The sequence below is a fragment of the Nanorana parkeri genome, unplaced genomic scaffold (genome assembly GCF_000935625.1).
Source record: "Nanorana parkeri isolate BGI_ZX_2015 unplaced genomic scaffold, ASM93562v1 scaffold73, whole genome shotgun sequence".
Classification (NCBI taxonomy): Eukaryota; Metazoa; Chordata; class Amphibia; order Anura; family Dicroglossidae; genus Nanorana; species Nanorana parkeri.
In genome coordinates, this window is record NW_017306341.1 from 1254579 (window position 1) to 1281835 (window position 27257).

The 27257-nt window shown below is 38.3% G+C and overlaps 1 protein-coding gene across 5 annotated transcripts in view; it reads right to left on the bottom strand.

The window, feature by feature from the left end:
• Positions 1-27257, bottom strand: part of ARID5B (AT-rich interaction domain 5B) — a 265343-nt gene that overhangs the window by 46090 nt on the left and 191996 nt on the right. For all 5 annotated transcript variants that reach the window (XM_018576671.1, XM_018576670.1, XM_018576672.1 and 2 more), the window contains 3 exons: positions 18839-18951; positions 12214-12433; positions 4794-4846 (listed from right to left, as the gene is read on the bottom strand). In XM_018576671.1, the coding sequence (XP_018432173.1) occupies positions 4794-4846; positions 12214-12433; positions 18839-18951 (386 nt within the window). The remainder of the gene's footprint in view (positions 1-4793; positions 4847-12213; positions 12434-18838; positions 18952-27257) is intronic.

Here is a 27257-nt window from a genome sequence, read left to right on the forward strand (position 1 = left end):
GGGGTGTAATTTCAACTGTGCATTCAGCTGTTTGGCTAAAGCACACATTGATATCATTCTGCTGGTTGCTGCTGGTTGCCACTGCTCATTGTTTCTTCTATTAAAATTCTATATAAATGCTGACATATTAAAGTTATAACACGCTGACATGATAAATATCTCTGTATAATCTGTATATGCTGGATTCCGCACACACTGTATTGGCTGCTGAGTTATTTCAGTGTCCTAGTTTTCTGCAAGTCACAGAGGAGAATCATTAAACTTGAATACATCTTTCATATGCTTTCAGGACAAAGATACTGATTTACATTTACTGCAGCACTGCAACAGGATAAATACATTCAGCTGCAATAAATTCCATACATTAGGAAATTGTCTGACCTGGAAAGATTCCTCATACCCACTATAGACACATACAATCTTTATCACATACAGGCTAAAAACAGAAGTGAATGTTGTGTCTTTTCAGTAATATCTTAGAGATGCATGTACAAGATTGGCTTAATGTTAATAATCTTATTACTGTGTTTGTATCTTTTTTCAAGAACCTTATTTCTATATATACAGTATACTCTCTGTTATCCAGTATTCAACTAACCAGAACTCTCATCTAAGCAGAAAAAAGTCCCCTGTGTAACCAGTGTTCTGCTCATCTGCGTCATGTATTATCCTGGAAACGATTGTGTGCCTATTTGTTATAATTTGCTTCTGATTACTGCATTTAAATATTAATATGAAGTCAATACAGAGTTTATGTTATGGTATGGTATAGTATGGGGTATGGCATTAGTTAGACCTATTTCTAATAGTAAATCTCAAGCAACCAGAAACTACATTTATCCGGAATCTACCAATCCTCGTGGATGCCAGATAACGGGGAGTTTACTAATTAAAAATGTACAAGGGGCAGACATATTTGCTTAATACATTCTCAAGCGCCAATAAAGTAAAAAAATAAATTAAAAAAATAAAATAAATTAAAGTCACACATAAAAAGAAAAAAAAAAACACAAGAAAACAAAGTCCCCAGCCCCACATACACAAACATGCGTCGTGTGCATCTACGTAGGAAAACGACAATTGCGCCCATTACGCGCACATTTTGCAAATCACTGTGAACGTCAGAGTGAGGGGAATAATTCTAGGGCCATTATTTACGGATTACACTAAACTGATGAGCGGTAAAAGCTTTTAATGCGTCGCCTATGGCCCATTTTGGATATGACATTTTTATTGCGATTTTGCAGGCGCACGCAATTTTAAAGCTTGACATGTTTGGTGTCTATTTACCCGACGTTACCCCGTCTTTTATATTTTACAAAAATATGGGTAAGAATAAATGTTTTATAACATAACGTAGAGACAAGTTTTTTTCTCAAAATTACCGTACTTTTTCATTATACAGTACAAAAATAAAAACCCCAGTGGTGACTAAATACCACCAAAAGAAAGCTCTATCTGTCCCCAAAAAATGGTATGACATTTATTTCCGTACAGCGTTGTATGACGGAATAAATGTCAGTCAAAGTACCGCAGCGCTGAAATCTGAAAAGTGGCCTGGCCAGGAAGGGGGTTTAACATCCTGGACTTCAAGTGGTTAAATATCACAGCTGCCTCCTAACTTTTGAATTTTTCAATAGTCTAGTCTTAGAGCTGGAAAAGTATCTGTACTTATACCGAGTACAGTACTTGGTATCTGAACATCCCTACCAAAAACACGCCCTTGATAGACCGGCAAGCACTGCTTCCGCTAAAAACTGTACCTCTCCAGTGCTCTCATAATACACAGATCGGAGGAGGTGGTGTGAGGTGAAAAGGGCACTATCTAACTTGATTTCACTTCCTCCCGGACTGACGAGTAGTGAGGGGAAGTCAGCCGACATCAAAAAAATTGACTCAATTTACAGAACCTCATGGCAGATATTATACATGTAAAAGAGAAACAGAAAAGCAAATGTAAAAACCCAGCAAGTAGAATCCTGTATTAAACTAGCGTTATAAATACCCGCTGTCATTATTTTACTTGTTTTTAACTTAATTCATCATAATGAAAGTTATTCTCAAGGCTTACATTTGCCTACATCCAAAAAATAATCATGTTTTTCAAGTTTACATGTATGTAAAATTACAGAGAAGGGAAAAAAAGATATCCAAGATTACAGTATCCAGCAATTAAACAGAAATACATTTCATTTAATCAAAGCCGAATATGGAAACAATTACTGCTGACATCTCTTATTTCTCTAGTGCAGATGTCATATCTTGAGAATGTGCTTTATTTCAATGCTGCAAGTTGCAGGAAAAGAAAACCAAAAAAAACAAAACAAAAACTATCTCAATCTTTTCTGCTTTATCTAATGTTTTCTTGGTTCAAAGAACATAGTGTGCAGTCCGTGACCATCTAAATGTATTTGTGAGCTAAATATAGAGCACTCATGTCAGATAGCATTAGTTAATAAAAACGAGAGAGAGAATTTTCTGAATAACTGATAACTTCCTGTTTATCTGCCAGTGGCTTTTCACCCATTAAGCTATTTTACACCACAATTACAGCGGAGAGAAGCAAAACTCACTTTCTTAATGGCCCGGCCTGATTATGTTTTAAAGCTTTTAAACACATTCTACATTATTAGACATGAGCAGATGTCAGGTATTTTGCCAAGTGAAGTTTTCATTTTTATTTTTTTTACAATCTTGGCTGCTTATACAATAATAAGCTTTTTCTTAACATGGGAAAAAATTACAGACCCAACTAATTTCCTTGACGGGGAAGAGTTACATGTGTTTTCCACTTGTACTTTTTATGACAAGTTTACAATTCTTCTAAAGCTGGAATTAATCAGGCTATGCTTCGAAACGGTTTCAATAAACCCCCAATGTGCTTTGCTATTCTGAAATATTGTTTATATAAGCTTATGTTCAAAATTGGTTAAACTGGGAAAAACGACATTGCGCAATTCGTGCTCCTCAAACAATCCCCAAGATGTGTATTCTTAGGGCTGATCTTTGCCAAGCGTTAGAATTTCAAACTATGCTCAGCAAAAATGTTTTGCTCCCACTGCCTGTGTGTGTTGAAGGGTCAGCCCATTAAAGATATTTTAGTTATAGATGTAGTTTGGGGGACTGACTCATTCTCTGGCTTTTTATACGTTTAAGGTAATACAACACTGAAGTCTCTGTGCTGTCATTCCTGACTTTGTTCTGGTATACCTAATTTTTAGGTGTTCAGACAATCTCTGCATGTTCCAGCTCCTCCTTTTGCATTCTCCATGATATAAAAACAATTAAAAATTCAATGATGAGAATAGGAACACCTTACAATAACTATGTTCGGTGTGCTGCTCAATCACATACAGTAGATCTCACCAACACCCTAGAGATCCACCAGATATAAAGCTGAACTCCAGGCTAACAGGTAAATACAGCATCTAAATACATATATGGGAGTAGGGATGCACCGATACCGAGTATTTGGGTGAGTACTTTTACCCAAATGCTCCGATACCGGAACTTCCGGTCGGAGTGAGACCTCCCTCTGACTGGCAGTGCCACAAGGGAGCTGGCTTTCCCTGCCAATCAGGAAATCGGACGGCAGGTTATGACCCACCTCCGAACTTCCTGATTGGCTGTGTGACTCGCCGCTCGGCTTCCTGTTTGGTCAGGAAGCCAGACTGCCTCGGAACATGAAGCTGGTGTTCTTTCGATAGAACACCGGCTTCCCAGGCAATCAGGAAGCTAAGCGGCGGGTCATGACGTGCCGCCTGGCTTCCTGAATTGGCAAGGAAGCCAGCTTCACTTGTTGCTAGGCAGCACGTCGTGACCCAATTCTTACAGTAGAACACTTCCCAGGTAATCAGGAAGCCAAGTGGCAGGTCATGACCCGCCGCCTGGCTTTCTGATAATCTGGGCCCACGGATGCCGGTATCAGTATTCAGTATCAGCAACTACCGAAAAAAAATACCAGTACACGATACTGAAAAACCTGTATCTATGCATACCTATATGGGAGCTGTTTTAGCTGCCAAATAATGTGTATTTGTCTTGTTCACCCAGTCCTGAGATTTGCACAGCAAAGCCAGTCTGGTGATCTGATTCTTCTCTAGCTTATGTGCATGCAGGACACCTTTTTGGCTCTTAGTGCTGCCACCCCCCACACTTAGCCAGGATCCCCTTTTATTCACAGAACATTTCTTGTTTGACTGGTCCATAACTGTATTTAAATATTGTGGCAAGATGTCATTATAACTATACATCGGAAAGTTACCTTATTGCCCCGACAGCCTATAGACACAGGCCTTCTGAGCCTGAGAGCAAATCTGGCACTGATGTTCCCTCTGAAAAATTGGTCAGATCAGGGACAGGACTTAAATGTATTTTGGGAATCTGAAAGGTGAGAGGTATGCATAGTTGACACAGCTGACCAGCAGATTGCCGTTTCACAGGTTTTAAATGCCCTCCTGTGTGGCCCTTACAATAGTGGTGCAATCTGTTTATTTTTACTAATGTGCCACCAGAAAGTGCCAGAACCTAGTGATCCAGACAGTGGCATATGTATATAATATGAATAAATACAATTTATTGTGTCAAGTGCTGAAATACAAGCTGCATCACTCTCCCAGCTAGTAATAGGAAATAATATTTTTTACTTAGGGAAGGCAAATCATCACATCTGATCCCAAAACTGCCAGCTGTGCAACAAGGTATCAGACTACTACTACTGAGTACACAGTCATTAATATTTATACTTTTTTATTGTGCAGAAATGGAAGTACAAAACTAGACTAAACACTTACCGTTTCATATCCTCCCAGTTTTTGAGCAGCTTGAAACATAGTCCAAAGGTTAACTGTTAGAAGGACAATAAGTATTTAGATAAGCATTAACCAGCGCACTTCAAACAAAATGACAAATTATTATTTTTTTATTCACAATATACAAGCATGGTATACAATGGTGTGGAAAAACTATAGTTAGGCAGGTTACATCTATTAAATATAATATCTACACATATACATAGTTATATAGTTTTTACATAAAGAGCACACACAATACTGTGTGTACATGAGATTTAGATAAGCGCAAAAAATAGAAAAAGATGTAGATACTACAGGGTACACTAGCTTATTATTCCTATGAAGTCTATAGTATGCATTCTAATAAGCATGATAAAAGTTTAACTTTAAGTTTAAAACCATTACCCAATTACACTGTTATTAAATATAAACTGATTAAAATGGATTACTATATAAAAAAAAAAAAATTAAATAATACGCGCTTACATTCTCAATGTAAGCAGACATGTGGCCATTTCTAGTGATGTACATTTCTGGGGTATTTTGACAGCATATATGTGTACACAGAAATATTGATTTCAACCCTGATCAAGAGTTATATTCATTCATGAAAAACAAAAATTTAGAGCATGTGTATTTATTCCGGGGAGGACATACCATGTGTACAGACTGTGCCACTGTACATGGGCCCTTTAGTGCTTAATGACCCGATTGATATTAGCTGCCAGATTGATACTAAGATGGAATTCTATAAGGCACCATTCACACTTGCAAATGTGGCCAAATCGCATGAGTCTCATATATTCCTCCGTGGGACTTATGTGGACGGGAGGCACTGCACAATACAATGATGGCTGTCACCATTCGCAAGATGCAGATGACCACACATGGATGCAAACTGTTTGACAAAAGGAATTTGTGAGACACATTTGATTTGCTCCATTTGCAAATGTGAATGGGGCCTACAGGGCTCACTTCTACCTAGCTGTGAATCCGTATACAGTGATTTAAGCTTTAGCTGCTCTTGGAAGCACAATAATTGATGTCACAAAAGGTCCTTTGGTGGCTCCAACCGCCACTGAATTCACAGATATAAACACTCCAGAAAGCATATGGAACTAAAGGAGTTTTGAGATACATTTTTATTGAAGTAGTCTTCAAGCACACAACTTTCTGTTTTGTAACTTCACTGAACAACACTGTAAGCAGCCTTTAGCAAGCATCCGTAAAATGACTAATCGCATACAATAGGTTTGCATCTGATTCATTCATATAAATAATAATATAAATAAACTGACATTAAAGCCAATTTTTTTCCCCTCCCCACAATGTTAAGTAAAACACTTAGCCTTAAATGATGTCTCTTAATCCGATTTTGCTCTTCTTTCCTGTCCTTTACAGACTTCTCTCCGATACAGCGATGACTCCTGTGTGCTTGCTGGCACTTCCTGTCCCACGGTGTCTGCATGCAGGTGCACGCGTCCATAGACTTACCTTGCGTCTCTCCTTGTCTCCCGGCTGAAAATCCGAACTGCGCATGCGCCACCCCAAGATGCTTTGCGGCCACCCGAGCTGTTTCGGATCTTCGGACGGGAGCGCGTGGCGAAGACAGCAGTTAGTTTAAACTGCTTTCAAAGTGTTTTTTTTTTTTAACTTGCTAGCAGTAGATATATGCAAAAAAAGCTGGAGGGTTTAGAAACCCTTTAAACATGTCAAGAAACATTTACATTGTAATTTAGGACTAACATTGACTAGACTGCTGCTGGTTTTATGACTTTAATAAAGACCTGAGTGAATAGTGATTTGACATTCCTTAAAATAAATGCATACAAAAAGAGAATTTTGTATCCCTTAAACTGCTCCAAAATACTCTCAGGCATTATATCATGCACATGTGAGTCTTAGACAAAACATAACCCCTTTGACAGTGTGATTAGTAGAGTATTTTCATATCTGCTCATTTATTGCCTCTTTGTAGAGACAAAAGCACCGTGTCATGTTTTTATTGTCTAAAATATGATCTGCTGCCAAAGTTCACCATGAAATATTACCCTTGGTCAAGTAAAAACACAATAAAGGTTCACTATTTGGTGTCATGTATAAACTGGAAAACCAGCCAATATCCAATTATATTTAAACTGAAATAAAAACAATATTAACCCCTTCGTGACTGACGACGTACAGTGTACGTCGCCAGCATCGGGGCTGTTTAAACAGACTCCCGGCGACTTTTGCCGCCGGGACTCTGTTTAAAGACCATAAGGGATGCACACTGCACTGCAGTGCAAACTGGCCTATTTGTAAATTTCTACTTAACTAACTCTGTCTTACAGAGGTGGATACAGAAGAGCTGAAATACCTGCCTGTCTTTGGAGAACACTACTCCGATCTTCCATCTAGGCTGGTCATGTGATCAGAATTCTAGGCATTTGGCCATGTGATCAAAGCTGAAGGGGAGGATACAAGATCAGTCGCATCAGAGATCCTAGACTCCTGGTCCTGTAACCTGGAGCTCCGTTTTCTTAACAAAAAAGTTATTTTAGCCTTTTGCTACTTTTTATTTATCTATTCCAACAAGACGGCTAAAGAAGGTTAAAGGAATACTTTCCTGAGAGAAATATAAGGACTGCTAGCCTACTTCTAAAATGCTAGTTACTTGTTTGTTATGCTGACCTAACTTGTTTCAAAACTTTCTCATTTACTGATCTGCAACACCTAGCGAGATCATGAAATTCACTGAAAAATCAATGTCCTTATCTGCATGCTTGTTCTGGATCAAGGACCCAAAGTATTGAAACAAGATGATCAGCACCTAGACAACTAGCTTTTCCAGATGGAGAGTTTGGCAAAGCCAGTCTACACACGAATAGTTAACTTTTAGCATAGGTCCAATTGAATTCTACTACATTACTAAAATACAGCATGCAAAGGCAGATGTGCCAGTCACTGAAGATTTAAAGGTCCTTAAGTACATCAACTTAAAAGAATACATTGGAACAAGTTTTTCTTTGCACATGACTTGTCAGGTTACTTTAACAAACACCATATTTACATTGGCGCTCACCCATTTGATCTGCAGATGAATGAAACAGAATATATACAAAAGTAACAATGTTGCTTTTTATCTCTATCTCATGTCTGAACAGTGTTTATAAACACTGTCACGAGGACCATTTTTTGACAACAGCAGCTGTAATAGCTGATGTATTTACCCAGCAATCCCCACCTAGACAGCCAGGAATTGCTGGAAAAAAGTGAGGGAGGGACAGCAATGGGGAAGAAGGACAGGGAGTACTGCGCACAACCTGTGTACTTTGATTACGTTTTTTTTGAATGAAGGAGTGAACTGTAAAAGTCTATGGGGGTGATTTACTAACCTAAACACACGCACGCACTAGGTGCGTGTGATTTTTACACAGCAAAATGTATTTATCAACCAAAAAGTTTCTAAAAGCATATTTCCACTAATGCCATATATGGAAAAATCATGCACATGATGCATATATAATGCTGCTTCACAGTTTAGACAAAAATGGTTAGCTCATGCATTTACATTCCTGCATTCATCAACGCAAGCAACACAATGTAGAGCTAATTTACACAACATCACCTTGCAATTCATGCAGGGCTTTGCTCAACACACCTGCTGGGTGTGTACACACTACAAAGGTGTCTAGATTCCACCAATAGATCATGCTGGGAGGGAACACACTACAGAGGTGTATACTTGTTCGTGGCGTGTTTATAAGGTTAGTAAATCAACCCCTATATCTCAGTTTTTACATCACACAGGAGCATGGGATAACAAGCAACATACACTGTGGGAGTTAGGTGACTGAGATGTGAAAAATACAAGGTGAGACTTTCCTCTCTCAGAGTTGCACATAATGATTATGAAAGTGTTCAGTTACTAAAGTAGAGGGATCATATGTACTACACACAGTCGGGGGAATTCAAAGAGAGTTTTGTTGAGACATATAATAAAAGTGTCCCAGGGTTACAGGAAGAGAGTCATTATTTGCACCAAATTCATGTACAAGGCTGCAACGCATTCATGAATTAGGTGCACACCTATGAAACTGGTGCTGGCTTGGCAGACAAACTTTGGGACAGATGTCCAATGCGTCACAAATGTGTCTAAGACAAATTTCCGTTGGATGAAGACTAAAGTACATAGAAATGTCTTATCTGTGCCCAAGGTGTCACCTATGTGCCTGAGACAGATTTCAATTGCCACCTGAAGTATGTGACGCATACTGTGACAGACATACTGTATAGAGTATGAACGTGTGACAAACTAGCTTCCTTTGCATCACTTTTCTCATTACCGAACTGTCAGAGTTCATTTACTGAATTTGATAAGGTCACCAGCACACCAAGGTCCACTTCATCGATCCACCTTTTATTGGCGTTTAGATAAGGTGTCGCATTGTTTTGCCTGATGAAGGGACTGCATGTGGTTCCGAAATGTTGCATTTGCTTGCGACACCATGTTTATCTAAACATCAATAAAAGACGGATCAATGAAGTGGACCTTGGTGTGCTGGTGACCTCTTTATCTCCTTTAGTCTTACGGCGCCATCCATGGCCATTTCAGCACCCACTTTAGCTTCACATGACGATACGTTGGTTTGGAGTGCATTGGGATACCTCTGAATATTTATTGAATATGTCGCAAGCACAGCGCCAGAATAAAATATGGAGCAAATAAGAACTACTGGAATTTGGTGCAGGAGTCGGTAGAGCTCCGGAAAATGGCGCAGCATGTTTTTGAATTTGGTGGAGACATTTCTTAGGCTGCATTCATTCCAGAATTCTGGCACACATTTAACATTGAATTAGCCTGAGTGCCTTTAAATCAACTGAAACATGCCCACTAGAATCTCTACATCTGTTACGGTACAGTATATGAGTAATACACTAGGGGCTTATTCTATGATGGTGATGTAATCCAACCATATGTCCAAGCAAGGCTTTAGAATGCAATGTGCTGAAAGTTGTAACCAGCTACAACAGAGCAGTGACATAGACACAAGGTGGTAGGAGAGAAATAACTGTGACCTGTTTCCCCTGACCTGCTTTTTTTTTAGCAATAAAACCCAATATATTAATGGACAGCTTGGTAGCCTGGGTTAGAGCTTTTAAAACTCCAGACAGATATAAAAGATACAAATAAATACACCTTTGTTTTAGTTAGTAAAACATTACATGTATTTAATGCAACTAGTTTAGCATTAATTTTAATTTATATCAGCCTCTTTCAATCAATCACTATACCGCAGTACTCACATTAGGAGAGGAAGAAGAAACTCTAGGGGGTTGATTTACTAACCTTATAAACACACCACGAACATGTATACACCTCTGTAGTGTGTTCCCTCCCAGCATGATCTATGGGTGGAATCTAAACACCTTTGTAGTGTGTACACACCCAGCAGGTGTGTTGTGCCAAGCCTTGCATGAATTGCAAGGTGATGTTGTGTAAATTAGCTCTATGTTGTGTTGCTTGCGTTGATGAATGCAGGAATGTAAATGCATGAGCTAACCATTTTTGTCTAAACTGTGAAGCAGCATTATATATGCATCATGTGCATGCTTTTTCCATATATGGCATTAGTGGAAATATGCTTTTAGAGACTTTTTGGTTGGTAAATACGTTTTGCTGTGTGAAAATCACACGCACCTGGTGCGTGCGTGTGTTTAGGTTAGTAAATCACCCCCCAGGTGTCAATCAGGTGTGCTGCTTGTAAATGTGCCGACAAGGAACATGCTGATAGGAGCAGTGTGTGTGTATTAAGGTGGAGTTTAGCATTAAGCAAAGTGTAGAATAAGATAAAGCTTTCAAGCCAGCCTACCATTATCTGTTCAAATAGGAGGTCTTTTAAAATTGCCTGCAGCAGTACCGAGTAAGCCATAGACAGCATGATTAACATCCAATACTCTAGAAACTGCAGGAAACAAGTTGGGAAAGCTGCTTTAGCATCCAAGAGAAAGCCGCCATAACAAGCCACATGCACCCTCATGCAAGTCTAAAGAGGTATACAATTATGTACAGCTATTGGTACCCTTGTAGAACCAGCCCCCTATAATCCAGTTACAAGACACAGATCCTAATCCACTTCCTACATACATATGGTTTAGTTTGTTTGCTTGGCTTGCAATAAAACCCATCAAATTAAAAGCAGCTCTACAGCAGAGGATTTAAGACCTGTTTGTTTAATAGTCTTTTGTTTATGAGAAGTTCTGGAAAATTAAAATTAGAAAAACAATTTTGAAAGCCTGGCAGAATCTTCCAGTGTTTTTTTTTTCCCAGAGCCATTAACAGATTTGCCGAGGTCTTGATTTAATCTAAATCAATGCATAATGTAACAAAGCTGTTCGGAGCACATTCATTGCTCTTCGATTTCAAGCAGCCCGTTTGGAGACAAACATTGTAATCATCTGCAGTTATTCAAGTTTATCATAGCTGCCAGAGCTCGGCAGCAGTCAGTGCCAATTAGGTATGTAAATTGTTATGTAAAACATGCAAGGGTGACATTCCTCATAAAAATAACACATGGTTTCATCGGAGGGAAAATATCCTCAGTGTATATTGCACATTCAGGGAAAGGGAGAAGGCACTTGTGTTGCTGAACAAAGTGCTGCTTTGTTATGTACCTTCATGTATGAATCATTCTTTCCATTCCCTGGACAGACATGCTATTCAGCATGTCATTACAAGAGTTTCCTTCACTAGTAATATGGAGATTCACACTACTCAGCCTCATGAACAGTGAAGTTCCCCATTTAACACTGCAAATAACAATGCAAAGAGAGTAACCCATATCCGCCAGTCGGTAAGTTTTTATTTTTATGACCGATCTTATCTGATGGAAGGTGTTATTTGACTGCTTGCCAATTGTTTTTGCAAATCATCACTATTTATGTATATGACAAGATGATCATTCGCATATGTGAAGATGCATGGGGCATGACAAAGCTAAATTCGGGTCAGCATTGATGTACTTTTGGACAAATCAGAACTACTTCTCTCCCCCATACAACTCTACGGTAATGCAAAAGCAGCTTGGAGCAGGTCAGAAGGAGGTTAACTGCAGGTCAAATACACCTATCAAAGTTAGATTTTGAACTATATAGAAAAGCCATGCACAGCCAAGTGTCACAGGTTAATCATCCAAGACCCAAATAGTGAGGCTCTCAATGAGTTTATTAAATTACAACTTCAGGCAACATTTTTCTAAAAACCTTCAATACATGCCAGACATTCCCATCCCCAATTCCACATACAACCAAGGTTGAGTTTTATGCAGAATGACAATTTGGTGATATTGTTCAGTATTCATATTCCAAATGAACATATTTAAGTTATAGGTTTAGTTTACTTTTGAATGTAATAGACGTATTTTAAAGCTGTACTTACTTTGCTTAAAGCCTAAATATGGTATCCTTTCAATGGGAGTTTTCCTCTCTTTCATGTACTTGTATAGTGCTACAAGAAATGCTTGCTCATCAGCTTTGCATTCTTCATTCTTACATCCATCTTCCACAGGGGACTTTGGTTTTTCCTCAATAGGGATTTTTTTGCAGTTGCCGTTGGCTGTCCTGGCTTTTGGTAAGCTTGTCTTTACTTCACATTTTACCTGGAAGAGTTACACACATGATGTGACTCACATCTGATATTATCTTTTGCTAATATTACAGGCAAAAATTTGACTTCTGTCATACCAATGTCATTGTCACATGTTTTTTGAAGTGAGATGCATGCTATGCAAAAAAATAATAATAACCCAATGACCTGGCATATATAAACAACACCGTTTAATACAGTCATGTATTATTTAAAATCATTAAATGTGTTTTTCATCATGTAATTGCCTGTACATTGGCACTTAGATTTTAAAAGGGGCAGAATTAGGAGCATGTCAGTTGTGCTGCATCCACATGTAGCACAACATGCTGACATGAAGAGGCAGCAAAGTGAGTAGAAAGATGTGCTTTTCAGTAAGCTCCTGCTTTTGCATTGTCCAATCATAGGGAGCTTAACTGCAAAAAAGAAAAGTCACCAACCAGGCTAAGACTATATGCACAGAAATGTATATCCCTTGGTACTTTGAGTTCAGTTTTAAAGTACACCCGTCATGATATAAATATGGAGACTGCCTTGCTGGCCTGCATCTAGAAATGCCGTCTGGCTTCAATACCAAGCAGCAGACCCAAACGAGTATGCAGCAAATTAAAGTCATATTTAAAAAAAAACAAAAAACAGAACTCCTCATCTCACTCATTCCAGGTCAGTGACTCACAAGCATTAAAGCCAATCAAATGCATGATAGGCATGCAACTAGTTTTTTGGAAAATTGGCACTGCAATGGCTGTCTATACATTTTTCCTATGACGGGTTTCCTATACTGCAAGACATTAGATGGCAGCAGATCAAATGACAAAAATCTGCAGTCACCCAGTCATGACCTTAAGACACTTTCACTGCTATTATATTCCTTAGTGATTGCAAGACAAACATACCACAGACCTTTATTTCACTTGCACACCACACCGTTCAACTGCTGGAAACAAAGACAATACCCAGTATCTCTGGATATGGAGGAGCACATGACTCACTCCATGTGAAGGTTCAGGACCAATTATGGAGAAGCATGCAACTTACTCCATGTGGCAGTTCAGGACCAATCACAAAGCACCAGCGCTGTCACATGGGAAGAGTCCAAAGCCCTGTATAAATTATGACTTGAGTGATGTGTAGCATACACAGTCCAACCGGAAGTAGAGGGATTTTGGGTATGTAGTACTGGGGAACAGGGGGGTTTCAAAGTGAACCGGTTTTGCCCTCCATGGGCAAAAAAACAAGATGAACTAAAAGAAAATGAAGGATAACGTACAGCTTTTTCTAATCTATCTGCATACTTTGGAGAGGTCATCCTTATTCTTGCATCACTCATTAGGCCATCATTGACCCAGGATGATAATGTGCCTACATCTTATGCACATGCTTTCTCCAGCTAAATGACTAACCAAGTAGTGAATAAAAGATCAGGACGACAGCCCCTAAACATGCACCTTTAAAAAAAAAAAGAAAAGCAAGCAACGGCATCTCCCATATTTGTATCCACTTGCATAAGGTTAGAGACCAAGTCAGAAAATATAATCAATTATAAATAATCAAGAAAAACAAGTTGGTGTTGTGAAATTTTCTAACTATATTCACAAGGAAATAAAAGTAAAAAATGTGGGAGCATATCACAACTGAAGATATATGAAATAACGATGGCATTATGAAGAGCAGAGTTATGGGATCCAGGCACCATTTCTGACTGATTTTTATTCATCTAGTTTTTAACAAGTTAAGGCAGACTCTGAAAATAATATTTCTTTACAAAAAAAAAAAACCATACACTGAGTGATGTTAAAAAAAGGATGTTAAAAATACTTGTAAGCTTTTACCAAAGTTGGTAGCAGTTACATGCTGGTCGAATGGGCCTAGGGATATTGATCACTTGAGCATTGCAGGAGGAGGGAAGATTTTTAAGGATTTCTAGAGTAATATGTTTTTTTTTTAATTAGTTTCAGCTTTCATTTATTTTATTTAACAGTTGCTTAGGAGGAATATTTTTCTGAAGGAATATTTTTTAGTTATACAGTTGTGGGCTAGTTTGCTGGTACTGTTACAGCTCTTTGTAACAATGCTGCATTCTACCTGAAAATTGAGTTGGCCAGCTAAAGCTTGGCCAAAATTGGGTCAGGCAACAGCTGAAAAAAGAAAAGAATCAGGTTGTTGCCCAGTAAAAGTCAAGACCTCAACCCGATAGAAATGCTGTGGCGGAAAGAGAGCTGTGCATAAACAAATGCCCACACGCCTCAATGAACTGAAACAACGTTGTAAAAAAGAGTGGGCCAAAATTCCTCCACAATGATGTGAGAGACTAATAAAGCCATGCCGAAAACAATTACTTCAAGTTATTGCTGTGAAAGGTGGTTCTACAAGTTATTGAATCAAAGTGTACTTTGTTTTTCACGCATGGCTTCTCCATTTTGGCTTTAGGTGTGTAAAATAAAGAATGACAAGGTGTAATATGTCATGTGTTTATCTGAGGCTGTATTTACCCAATTCTAAGACCTGCTGAGGACCAGATGATTTATATTATGTCCTGATACCTAAAACCATAGAATTCAAAGAGGGTGTACTTTCTTTTTCACATGACTGTATACCCGCATGTTTTTGGTATGTCATACAGTAAAGCAAAGAAAGTGTGAAAAGATATACAGTATATTAATGCTTATTCTACAAAGATTTTCTTTAATGCCTGGACCGACTTGTTGATACATTTCCCATACATCACTACGGCACAAAGCAGTGGCGTTTTAATCAGAGGATGGAACCACAGTGTGCAGCGGGGGGGGACACAGATCGCTGACACAGGCCACTGACATATATACCTCTTTTACAGCAGAAAACTGCTGTTAAGGTTTTGTTTTTTTGGCGACTGACAAGGTCACTTTAAGTAAATAAAGGTTATACCGTATGGATGCTGACTACTGTGAATATGACATTTTTCAAAATTCTCTTTCCAGCAATCCCAGCTGCTGGTAAGCCCTCCTTGCTATAATCATAATAAAGGCATTACATCCTATATTAAAGTGCATGTCCAAGCAAACAGATTAAATACATATTGCATTCATTTTTTATATTATATGTATTTTAGGTATACTCATTATTCACTTTTTTTCTTTTTCATTACAATATAAGTTCGGCTATTTTATTGTTAAACAATGGGGTATACGTTTATACATATGTAAATAATTTTCCCTCCAACCTCTCCGCTCAGAAAGAAACATGGAGAAACACCATGGTTCTATGCTGCCTTCCTTACTGTCTAAGCCAATTTTGCTGTTCGCAAGGCAAATGATCTTTGACGAATGTTAACACTAAAAAGCAGCAGAAAGACAGCTGACACCGAATAACTCCTCTCTGTATGCTTAAAAATTCCTCTAAGTTCTCTGTATCAACTATGGGAAGGTATATATAGCTCTCTAGAACTAGCATTGCAACGCACTGTAACAGCCTTTTATGCAGGAACACAGGAGAGCACTAAGAATTATGCTTTTTATATGGGGAAAAAAAATGTGAACCTGATAGTGACTTCGTCCACAGAGAAATCTGTTCCCTTGTCTTTCTGTTCTATATTCTTGGCTATGATAAAGGCTACAAATGTTGCTTCTGATTTTATTGGACTGACCTAAAGAACCTCCCAATTTGACACCACCCATTACATTAAAAGCACAATAGTGAGGCCCAAGGGTGGGAAAGGTGAGATTTAGGGTTGCTTGTGCTGGGGCCCAAGGTTGGGTGGGGTAAGGCCAAGCTGCTTTACAGGAAGAGTCAAGGTTTGCATGCAACTTCAAATGCCTATATCTACAGATTGGTATTATGTGCAAGTAACCTCTGCCTATGCATTCTTTTCATCCCATCCTCAGTTTGAATAGCCAAAGTGTGTTAGAGGTGTACTTTAACAATGCCCAGACAATGACTGCTTAAAGATTTCATACTGTGAATCAGGAAAATTTCATATAAGCTTTAAAATGTTCATGCCATTGTAAAATACATTTCTATTATTTTGAAATCTGCAGATTTCAATAAAACATCTGCTGATCATACTTGTGAAGGATGAAAATGAGTAAATGCAAGTATTTTAAAATAAATGGGAATTATTCATGGTGCAAGTATTTTAAAATACAATGGGAATTATACATGGTACAGTGTGCTTTAGCAAAATAAAGGTCATTCAGTTAGGGTTTACATCTACTTTAATCACTTGCCATCTGGCTGATTGTAAAAAAGAAGGCAGAACAGCTAACCCACAATGGCGGGTGGCCATTTTTAAACATACTTTCCCGCTGTCCGCTCGTGTGTGCCCCCATGTGTGTGCATGAGCAGAAAACCCTTCACATTGTGTACAGCCAGCAATGGCTGTTGCATGCAAGTGTTCGAACGGCTATAGAGCTGCCCAATCGCTTGTATGGTGCTGGGGAGTGTGTCCTCCCCTCTGCTGCCGGCTATCCCAGGTTCCGTTGTCCTCCGTGCGGGCCCGGGACTGACACAGCGGGTCTCTGTGATTGGATCAAAGAGATGAGCAACCTTTTATTGGCTGATCTCTATTCCAATTACATTTCTACAGCTGCTGTAGCTGAAGAACCTGGTGAAGCAGATCTCTGTTTTATCAGTTTCATTGGGGTCCCTAGGTGACATTAGGGGTCTAATAGACCCCGATGTCTCCATAAAGAGGACCTGTCACTGTATATGTGTTATCACATGGGGGGCTTGTTAGCCCCCTATGTGATAGCAATAAAGTTAAGTGTGCAAAAATAAAAAATTAAAGTCGCATATTAAAAAATACATGCATATAAAAAAGCAAAAAAAATATTTAAGTACCCCAACCTCACATACAAGTCCACACAAACAAACGTGTGTCGGGTGCACCCATGTGTGAAAACGACAATTGTGCCACACATGTTACATGTCACCACGTATAGGGTACGAACAATAATTCTAGGGCCATTAATCACAATAGATAAGCTGTACAAGCTTTTAAAGCGTCACATATGGGCAATTTTGGGTATGGTAGTTTTTTGCAACTTCATGGGTGCATGCCATTCTAAAACTTGACATGTTTTGTATCTATTTACATGACACAACCTCATTTTTTATATTTTACAAAAAAATTAGGTAATCATAAAATGTTTCATAAAACATAGGAAAACTGTTTTTTTCCAACATTTTCGATAATTTTTCTTCATATAGTAAAAAATTAAAAACACAATGGTGATTAATTCCACCAAAAGAAAGCTCTATCTGTCCCAGATGGCGCCCTCTTATGCTCAAACAGTTAACATCATCATTCTGCTAATGGCAAAACTCCTGGCAAATTCCTGTCTCAGAGTGATGATGCAAACACCAGCTCACTAACCCCCAGCTAGTCCATTCAGTCTCTGCCCTTGCTTTTGTTTTGATCAACCAAGTGTGCTGCTGTTGTTCCTGATTTCTTTGTATGACCTTGGCTTTGCCTGACTGATCTCCTGGTACCCGATTCCAGCTTTGTTTCCATTCATCCTGCTCCCAGTGTTCCATGACCTGATTCAGCTGACTACCTGCTGTGGCTTCTGACTACTGGCTTGGCACTGATGATGTCTTGGACTTTCTCCATTGTTTTTGTATTTATGCTTATTGTTGTTTTCAATAAACCTGAACTTTAAGTTTCTGTCTGGTTTCCTGACACTGGACAGCAAGGGGGTTTAACACCCTGATCTTCAAGTGCTAAAGGTAAAGCCAATAAGGCACCAGTCTTATGCCACACACAGGAAAACCAACTTAGTTCTGCTTTCCTAGTAAGTTGATTACAGAGATCCCTTCTAGACTGGCATTTCTGCTATTTGCCAGAAGGATGGGGCGTCTGACAGAGTTTGTAGACTACTGATTGTTTGCAACTATTCAGCTAAATTGAGCATTGGTATAAGAAAACAGTTGGGCCCCATTAGAGGTAAAATCAGTCATAGTTACCCGAAGGCTTTTGTTTTGCCTTCCTCTGTGCTAAATGATTGAAGTGTGGGGCAGGTTCAACTTACTGGACATTTGTCTTGTTGCTCAATTTAGATATCTAACTGTGTAACCATATTACTAACTTGGCAGTGATAACAATAGCCTTAATTATTACAACAGAAAGCTCTGTCTTGTTTATTCATTTCACTCTATTTACAGGAAAGTTATTTTACAATAAAGTTAATATTTCACCAGGAACCAGCTAACACTACATGACATGAATGCAAGAACATTGTCCTACTTTTCTTCTCCTTCCTCTAGTCAACATTAGTCCTGTCTCAAACTAACACTGCATTTTTACAAGGAGGAAAAAAAACAAAAAATAAAACCACCACAACATTTTCTTCATGCCAAAAATAGCCATCTCCATCTGAGACACAGAAACAATAAACATTCAAGAAGCAGCAGAAATGAAAGCAAGCTTTTAAAAGATTACCTTGGCAACAGTTTTGCCCTCGCAAATATTAGAGGCATCTTTTACTCCATTTACAGAATCTCTCCTTTGAGGGCATTGCTTCTTTTTACGGGGTCTGCCTTTAAGGTTTGGTGCTGAAAGGAAAACATAAATCCATTATAATCAGGCGAAAGTGACAGAAATCTTTGGTTATCGCATTAAATAAGTTGTGTATTAATTTCAGCACTTGCCAAGTTACGCAGTTTAAAAAAAAAATCAGTTTCCCTTACAGCACAGTGTCACAGTGTCAGCTAAATAATAATCATAATAACACCAGTAATCTGATTTCTAGATATAGCATTCCTAATTAGATTTGATTTGCCAAAAATCAGGACAATTACCCAACTACAAAATATGGTTGCATGAAAGGCCTAGCCCACCTAAACGTTGTATTGAAGTTTATCCTTAAGTGACTGTTGCAGTGAGACCACTAGACTTTCTTGTTTTGTACTCCAATATGGCTATTACAAAGCCAATGAAGATGCTAAACTTTTATTATACAAAAAAAAAACAGAGAGGCCAGCACTGATACTATGCCACTCTACTAATGAATACAGAAACAACAATGAGCAGAACTTGTTGGCAAAGGCTGGCAATTAACCCCGCCAGGTCCCCCGAAACACAAAATATCATAAGTGTCTAATACAGGATTACTATTTTTCTAGTCAACTCATGAAACTGCTGGATTATAATTTATAGTAAAGTGTTTTCAAATACTATAAAAAAAATTAAGCTACAAGTTGCCAATTCCAAAATCAAAAATAATGACTACTATGAACACTTAAAGTGACACTAAACTCAGGAGTTAAATCCTAAAAATGCATTCAAGTACCTTAACTATTAACAAACATGTATCTTATTTGTGTATCACTCTGCTGTAGATCCTCAAATCATCTCTAAATTGGTTCCGACACTGTCCTTCCTTCTGGAGGGTGGCTACTTTTGTTCCCCATGGTCCCTGTGTGTGTTGTAAAGTAGCCACCGCTCCAAGCTCAAAATAGTAAACTAAATGTAAGGTTGTAGTCCATCATGGGAGTGAACTTGGAGTGGTGGCTACTTGAATGCATTTTTAAAGTTTAACTCCTGTGTTTTGAGTCATTGTAAAGTGCAACAGTCATCTGCATCTGTATGCTTGTTCTAGATCAATAATTCAGAAAGTATTGAAGCCAAAATATCAATATGGCAGTTAAGCAAGTACTATTTTCTGGAGGAGAGGTCAGCAATGGCAGCCTGCATGCATATCTCATGACAAACTTTGTTTTAGGAGAATTCCACTAATTCTGACTCACTGGAGGATGTGCAGCTAGTGAAGTGTACTATATGAACTACATGCCCTTATTATTTTTCAATACAAAAAAATTCTGCCATAATCTGCACTATACTCCATATGCCCCCCTCAGTAAGCTCCACTGATTAACACTAAATGGACATAAAAGTTCAATTAAGGGAAGGAGAATTGTTTCAAATGAACAGGGGCCCAAATAATATATAAACAATGGTAAATCTATTTACAAAACTAGCATTCTTTGTTAAGTTACCACTACTTTTAATTATGCAATGAATCCCCAAAAGTGCCAAAATCTAGTACCCAAATTTAAAGGGAGTCCTTACACAGGTGTGAAGATCTGACATTTACACACATGCTCTCCTGCACTGCAACTGACAGCAGTCAGCGAGTCTCCATTAATCTCTATGATGAACAGGGGTTACTACAAGGCAAACTGCTTACTGGCACAAGCCTACAAATATGCGGGCCTGAAAACCAGTTCTGTGTACATAACATGTAGTTCCTGTGCATATCAAACTGACCTATAGAGGTTGATTTACTAGGCAAATAGGCTGTTTACTTTGCAAGAAAATTTGTACTTTGCAGGGACAATTTCCCTTAGCTTGGTGAATGTGGTGAAGTTTCACTTTATAAAGAATACCCAATCGCGTGCATTGAAAAACAAAACAGTATATTGGCTTGCACATGATCGGGTGATAGAAGTCAGCACCGTATTCACCAAGCTAAAAGAAAACTTCCACTGCAAATTCCCATGCAAAGTGAACAGCCCATTTCCCTTAAGTAAATCAACCCCAAAGGTTATAAGTCCTTTTCAGTCAGTCATTCAAGTGCTATGACTTCACTAATTAGTGATTCATTGACTTGAAACAAGCAGCCAGTATGTCAAAAGCCTTAGTTTGGCCGCTTACATATTTTTGTGATGACAGGTTTACTTTTAATGCTTGTATGTATATGTTTTTTGAATGTGTGGTACAATTACGGGATTAAAAAATATGTCAGGTGAAAAAAAAATGTATCATGATGAATTATAGTTACTATGAACAGTTCACTAATATTGTCCTTTCTGGTACTTGTCCTATCATAGCAATTAAAGAACAGTAAGCCTTGTATCAGAAGCTTGAATACAAGCACTACCTTATAATGTAAACTGAGCTGACTCATTGCTGACATTTTTAAGTGACTAATCATTTACTAGAAATACGTAGACTTTCAATAACTGGTGTTTGTTTATGAGCTTCTAAACTTTCTTCTAAATCATTTATACTAAGAAAATATATTAATGACTATTCAAAGGTTTCCAACTAACTGTACAATGGATATCATTAACAAAGGGGTTTAACAAATCAAGATCCTTGATGTAATATAGTATGTAAACCTCTACAATAATTACATCTTCAAAGGACAGCTGGAGCCAGCTTTTCCCCATCAATACAGTTGTTGTTCAAAAGTAATTTGCATCAATTAAATGTCCTACAAATATTATACTTGGAGGGAAGTACCTACAAATATTACTGCTTCTCTTCTTAAATGCAGGCATCTCAACAAATGTCACTACAAGGGCACACCATACAATCATGAAACAATTGACAAATGATCCTTTAGTAATAACTAAAGGTCAGCCAGCATCTTTAACATTAACTATGGTTGCGAGTCTGCCATAAGAAAACCACTGTGCTAGTAGTGTTTATAAACAGTAACTATGGTGGAAACTAGGGTTGCACAGATACCAAGTACAGTACTCGGTATAAGTACGAGTGCATGTACCGATACTTTTGAGCTCCAAGACTACACTAGAGAAAAATTAAAAAATGAGGAGGCAGCTGTCATTTGTAAGGAGCACACGGAGCTCCTGGGATTTGTACATCTCTGTTTTAATGTACGATTTTGTTTTTTAAAATATAAATAAAGGGATGCACAGATACCAGTTTTGCGAGTACGAGTACTGGTACTTGCCGAGTACCTACAAGTACGAGTACTGATACATTTTTGTGTATTGTCATGTGACAGTTTTTCTAAAACAATACAGACTAATGATTTCAGGACAGTGGTGGAGTGCCAGAGCCAGGTTCCTGCTGCAACCGCTGGCAACCCTGATAGTTCTCATAAAAATGCCAAGTATCGGCACTAGTACTCGAAAAGTATCTGTGCATCCCTAGTGGAAACCACTGCCCAACAAAAACAATAAAGATCAGTCTCTTCTGGGCTTGTTAAAAGGCCCCTGGATGTTCTGCAGCACTCCTCGAACAATGTTCTTCAGATGAGACAAAAAAGGAACTTTCTGGTAAATGTACACAACATTATATAAAAAAATAAAAACAAAAGAAAATAATGTATACCAGCACAAAAACATAAAACATGTTTTGCTGCCTTGCCTTGGGACCCAAATGCCTTTGCAATCAGGGGGAAAAATTGATGACATAATTGGTGTCTGTGATCTATAACATTAATGTTGGGCTATAAAACATGACCAAAAAAAAAAAAAAGATCAGAATAATAAAGCCCAATTTCAAAACACAAACCAAAACTTTTTATTTTAGGTTTTTGATAGGATGAAACCTCTGCCAGTGCCTTTCTGCAGAAGTTAGACATCAATAAATTATAAATAAACTGAATCAGCTTCACATTCAGCAACATGTATATATATATCACCTAACTGTTGGTGCTTTTGTGATCAACAACAGAAAGAATTTGGCAGATTGCTAATAAAGAGAATTGAAGTAGTTACTAAACATACTGTAAAAGTTCACAAACATTTTCCGACAACAAGGTCAATAACAAATGCATTGTTTTCTTAAATAAGACCTTCTTTGTTATGGATGACTTTTATAAAAATTGTAATTTAGGAGACATTTATGACAAAATCCAGAAAAAAAAATTGATCACTTTTTTTTACCAACTGTACCTAAAGTATGAGTCATTCAAGCAAGTTCTCTTCAGGGGATTTCAATAAAGGGCCAACTTTAGATGCTGACACACCAACTCTGTTCACAATTGCTGCAACACTGGACTGCTTCCGCTCACTTCATTCATAAGTCTGCCTAGTGTGACAATGCCCCAGCCCAGTTTTACCGATAACAAATTTGACTTTATAAACAGCATTAGTTTCCATGGGTAAATTGAAGCACTGTGTGCACCTGCATGGACTATATCTAGCACTGAGCTTACCAAAAATAACGTGATATATTATTAAACAAAGTCTAAATTTAACTCTACGAAAGCATTAATGATGTGCTCTGCTGCTTTCAACTTAGGTCAAATGGCTTAGAAGTGCCAATAATGAGGGCTTTGTTATGTGCCATCCCTCTCACTAGAAAAGGGGGGGGGGGGCACAGAGCAGTCATAGTGTCAGTGTATTAGAAGCTGCTATAGGGGCAGGTTAGGGAAAGTTGACAAACAGCATAAGGAAAGATTAGGGTCAGACACCATTGTTTCAGGGATAGAGATGTTCACAGTGTTCCCACAGGTAGTTATTAACACTTTAAAATTTCCATTTGGTCACAGAAACTAACTTCAAGGCTGCCTTCAAACATATGTAATTCTTTACCCCAACCTGTCCGTCTGTCACCCACCTTGACTGCCTTTAGGCATTCCCTAAAGACTTATCTCTTCAGGGAAGCCTATCCCACCTCAACCTAACCGCTCAATCATCATGCTCTCAAACAATTCATCCCCACACAGCTCGCTCCTCATGTATCACTTCCCCCTCCCTTTTAGATTGTAAGCCCTCAGGGGCAGGGCCCTCCTTACCATTTTGTCTTGATTTGTATTGTGATTGTAATGTCTTCCTTATATTGTAAAGCGCTGCGCAAACTGTTGGCGCTATATAAATCCTGTATAATAATAATAATAATGTACTTTCATTTTCAAGCTCATGTGTCTTCCAATGCAGCTTGCCATTTTTCACATGTACCTAGGCCAAAAGGACATGCCCTGTTGCCAGGGACCTGTCTCTGTAACCATGTATTTGCAGTGCATGAATAAGTATATCATGCATTTTCATGCTGACCAATTCACTTCTATGGGCTCCACAATGCACATTGATGGATGAAAAAACATACCTGAACTATTTTTCTGGTCATGCCACCACACATATATGTGAACTAGACCCCTTGAAAACAATGGGATGCCAAGTAACCTGTGTTTTGATGCACCGTAATGCGCTCACTATTATGTATAGGTGTGTATAGGGCCCTTAGAGCCTGTAAGTAGACCTTCAAATTTCCTTGTCTCACAATACACCATCAGTTTAAAAAATAGATTTTTAAATTTTAGACCCCATTAACACTGAGCATTTGTAGTGCGATTTCTGCTCAAACATCACTCAAATATGAAGCTCAATGTAGCACTTCCAATGCATTTAAATGAAGATGTTCACATCTTAACAGCTCAATGTCAGCTGTAGCTTGTGGCTGAACCTTGGCGCTCGAACATGAGCTTTTTTCCGGCGGATTTCAAGTGATTTGGCCCCAATAGACTTTGATAGACTAGCAAAAGAAGCGCTACGTAGCGCAACAAAATGTGCACTGTAGCTCAATGTCGCTCAATGTCAATCAGCTCAAATCAGTGCTGAAAAAGCTTGTAGCTCAGTGCGAATGGGGTCTTAAATTAAATCGATCCCAAGAGATGCTGTTATTGCTGGCATTCTTCTGAAAGGTTAGTTCATGCGGTTATGTTGACCCCTTGGCTTCAAAGCTTTCTAAATCACTGACCAGGAACAAACAAGGAGATCAGGAAAGTTGGAGCAAAGTCAGAAGCCATGTTTTGTGTACCTGTAAATCACTAAAAAAAATTAAGCCACTAGGTCAGCAAGAAAGCCAGTCAACTACTGTTTGCAGAATGAGAACTTAGTCATGGCTGCGCCTCTCATGTGTCTCTCATGAAAGGTTTCCATTAAAGGCGTTGCCACCACCTTCATTACAAAAATATGTGTAGCTAAACACAAAACATTGTTTCATTTACAATTCTAAAAATTTTAAGGATAATAAACAAAATGACATGCTTGTGTGCCTAACTTTTATTACTTACTAAACAGAATTTATTAAATAGCTCTCACAGGCTTGCTAGCTTGTGAACAAAACATAATTCCATGCACATGTATATATAACACCCGCAGCCCAGAGTGTTTTATTCCATCCACTTTATATTTCAAACTCTGAACTAAATATAACAGCAATTACTAATTAGAATTTGTATTTAATGCATATGCCATCTATTATCATTATGTTAGATAACGATCATCACAATGAGCCGAGGGACTGTCACAACATTCTACAATTAATTTGTGACAGGGAAACATTTTAGAGATTGTGAATTTGTTTTTTAGTGTTAAAAAAGTAATTTCACCTTCATTAACAAAAACAAGAGATAAAACTGCTACACAAGCAACATTTAATTCAACAATATAAAAATGACCTGTCTATTTCAATCTATAAATAGCTATCATTTCCTAGACTGCCAAAAATGTAAATGTCACTTATAAAAATGGCAGCTAGGAGTGTTGTGTACAACATTGGGACCAATCTTGATAATAACAGGAGGACCATCTTACTTTTCACACAAGATGGAAGCAGGGACTGAATGCATGTATCAGTTCCCAAGGAGTGATAAGATAAGTTTGCCCAAGCCTACTCAAAACTCTGACCACCACCCCCAGCCCAATAAGATGTGGGGAGACACATTCCCCATGTCTATACATGATAAAGGGGCGCGGGAACGCCCCTGCCACAACGGCTGCCACTTATGGGGTCAGGAGGATGGGGCGACTGTTGGAGTTTGGAGTGGGTTTGGGCAAATTCAGAGGACCAAGCCCAGATAAGTTTGCTAAAAATCATTGCACTGTATGTACTTGACCTGGACGGGAATGTTGTCTCCCTCAACAACTTTATCTTTTTCTTATAACTTCTAATAAAAAATAAAATGTATTTATAAAAAAAAAAGACTGCATTTACTTCTACAAGAGATTTTAATAGTGACCAATGGACAAGCAAAAACAACACACGCAATGCTTGCGCAGCACTCAGATTATTGGCAGCTAATTGTGACAAGCTCCAGAATGAAATGCATTAATTATATGTAAATAGCTTCAATTGTGCCTAAATACCACTGGGACAGTAGCTAAATACTAAACAGCACAGGCAGCAATTTCAGCAGCTCTTATTTATTTACTATATTCTAATACATGTGTTTTCTATTATTACTTTTAATTGCTTAGAGTGGAGACCATGTTCAGTAATATTGAAGAATCATATAGGACACGTCATGTTATTATGACCTGCTGATAACAATCTAAGCAGAAAATTACTTCCCTTGGAATTACTGCATTGTTACTTTTCTTGTATACTGATCAGCCAATTAGGAAGAGGGAGGAAAAAGCAGTGCACACAGAGAAACACAACCATGTTTACCTCTTGACATGCTTTTTGAGTTTTTGACAAATATAGAGAAGAATGACAATACAAATTACCCATGCAAAGCATCAATTTATTAAAAAGCAGCCACAAAAATAACATGCACTTATTTAATAAAATAAATCAAAAGAGGACAGGCCATAGGTGGGGTGCAATACCATACACCATACAACTAAGCATATCATTTATTGCTAGAGGCCACTGTGCATGGGTAGCAATCAAATACACCAGTAGGTTCCAGGCTATAGTGTAAGTGATTATTATAACAAGCACTACAAGACAGCGCTATGAGCATCTAAGCCATTGCATCTACTTATTTTATTCTAGCATGGGTCAATGACAGTGACTGGAACACGCGAGTAATACGTATAAGTCGTATACAATATCAGTTTAGAGCAGTAACAACTATAAAATACATTTCCTGATTGGTTGCTAGGAATCACTGATGCAAGTGGTATGTTCATAAAAGTTGCCAACACAAAACATCTGTGAGCACGAGCCAATAGTAAGAGCGATTATTAGATCAGACACTTCAAGGCGGTATCGTCTGCACCTAAGCCCTCCCCATTATTTTATCGCAGTATGGAAAAACTGGATGTAATGGAACATAATTACATGAAATGAAACAGGTGAATAGTCATATTAGAGGGGGGGTGGGGCATTATATATACATACATTCATACATACACATAGTTAGTATATACAC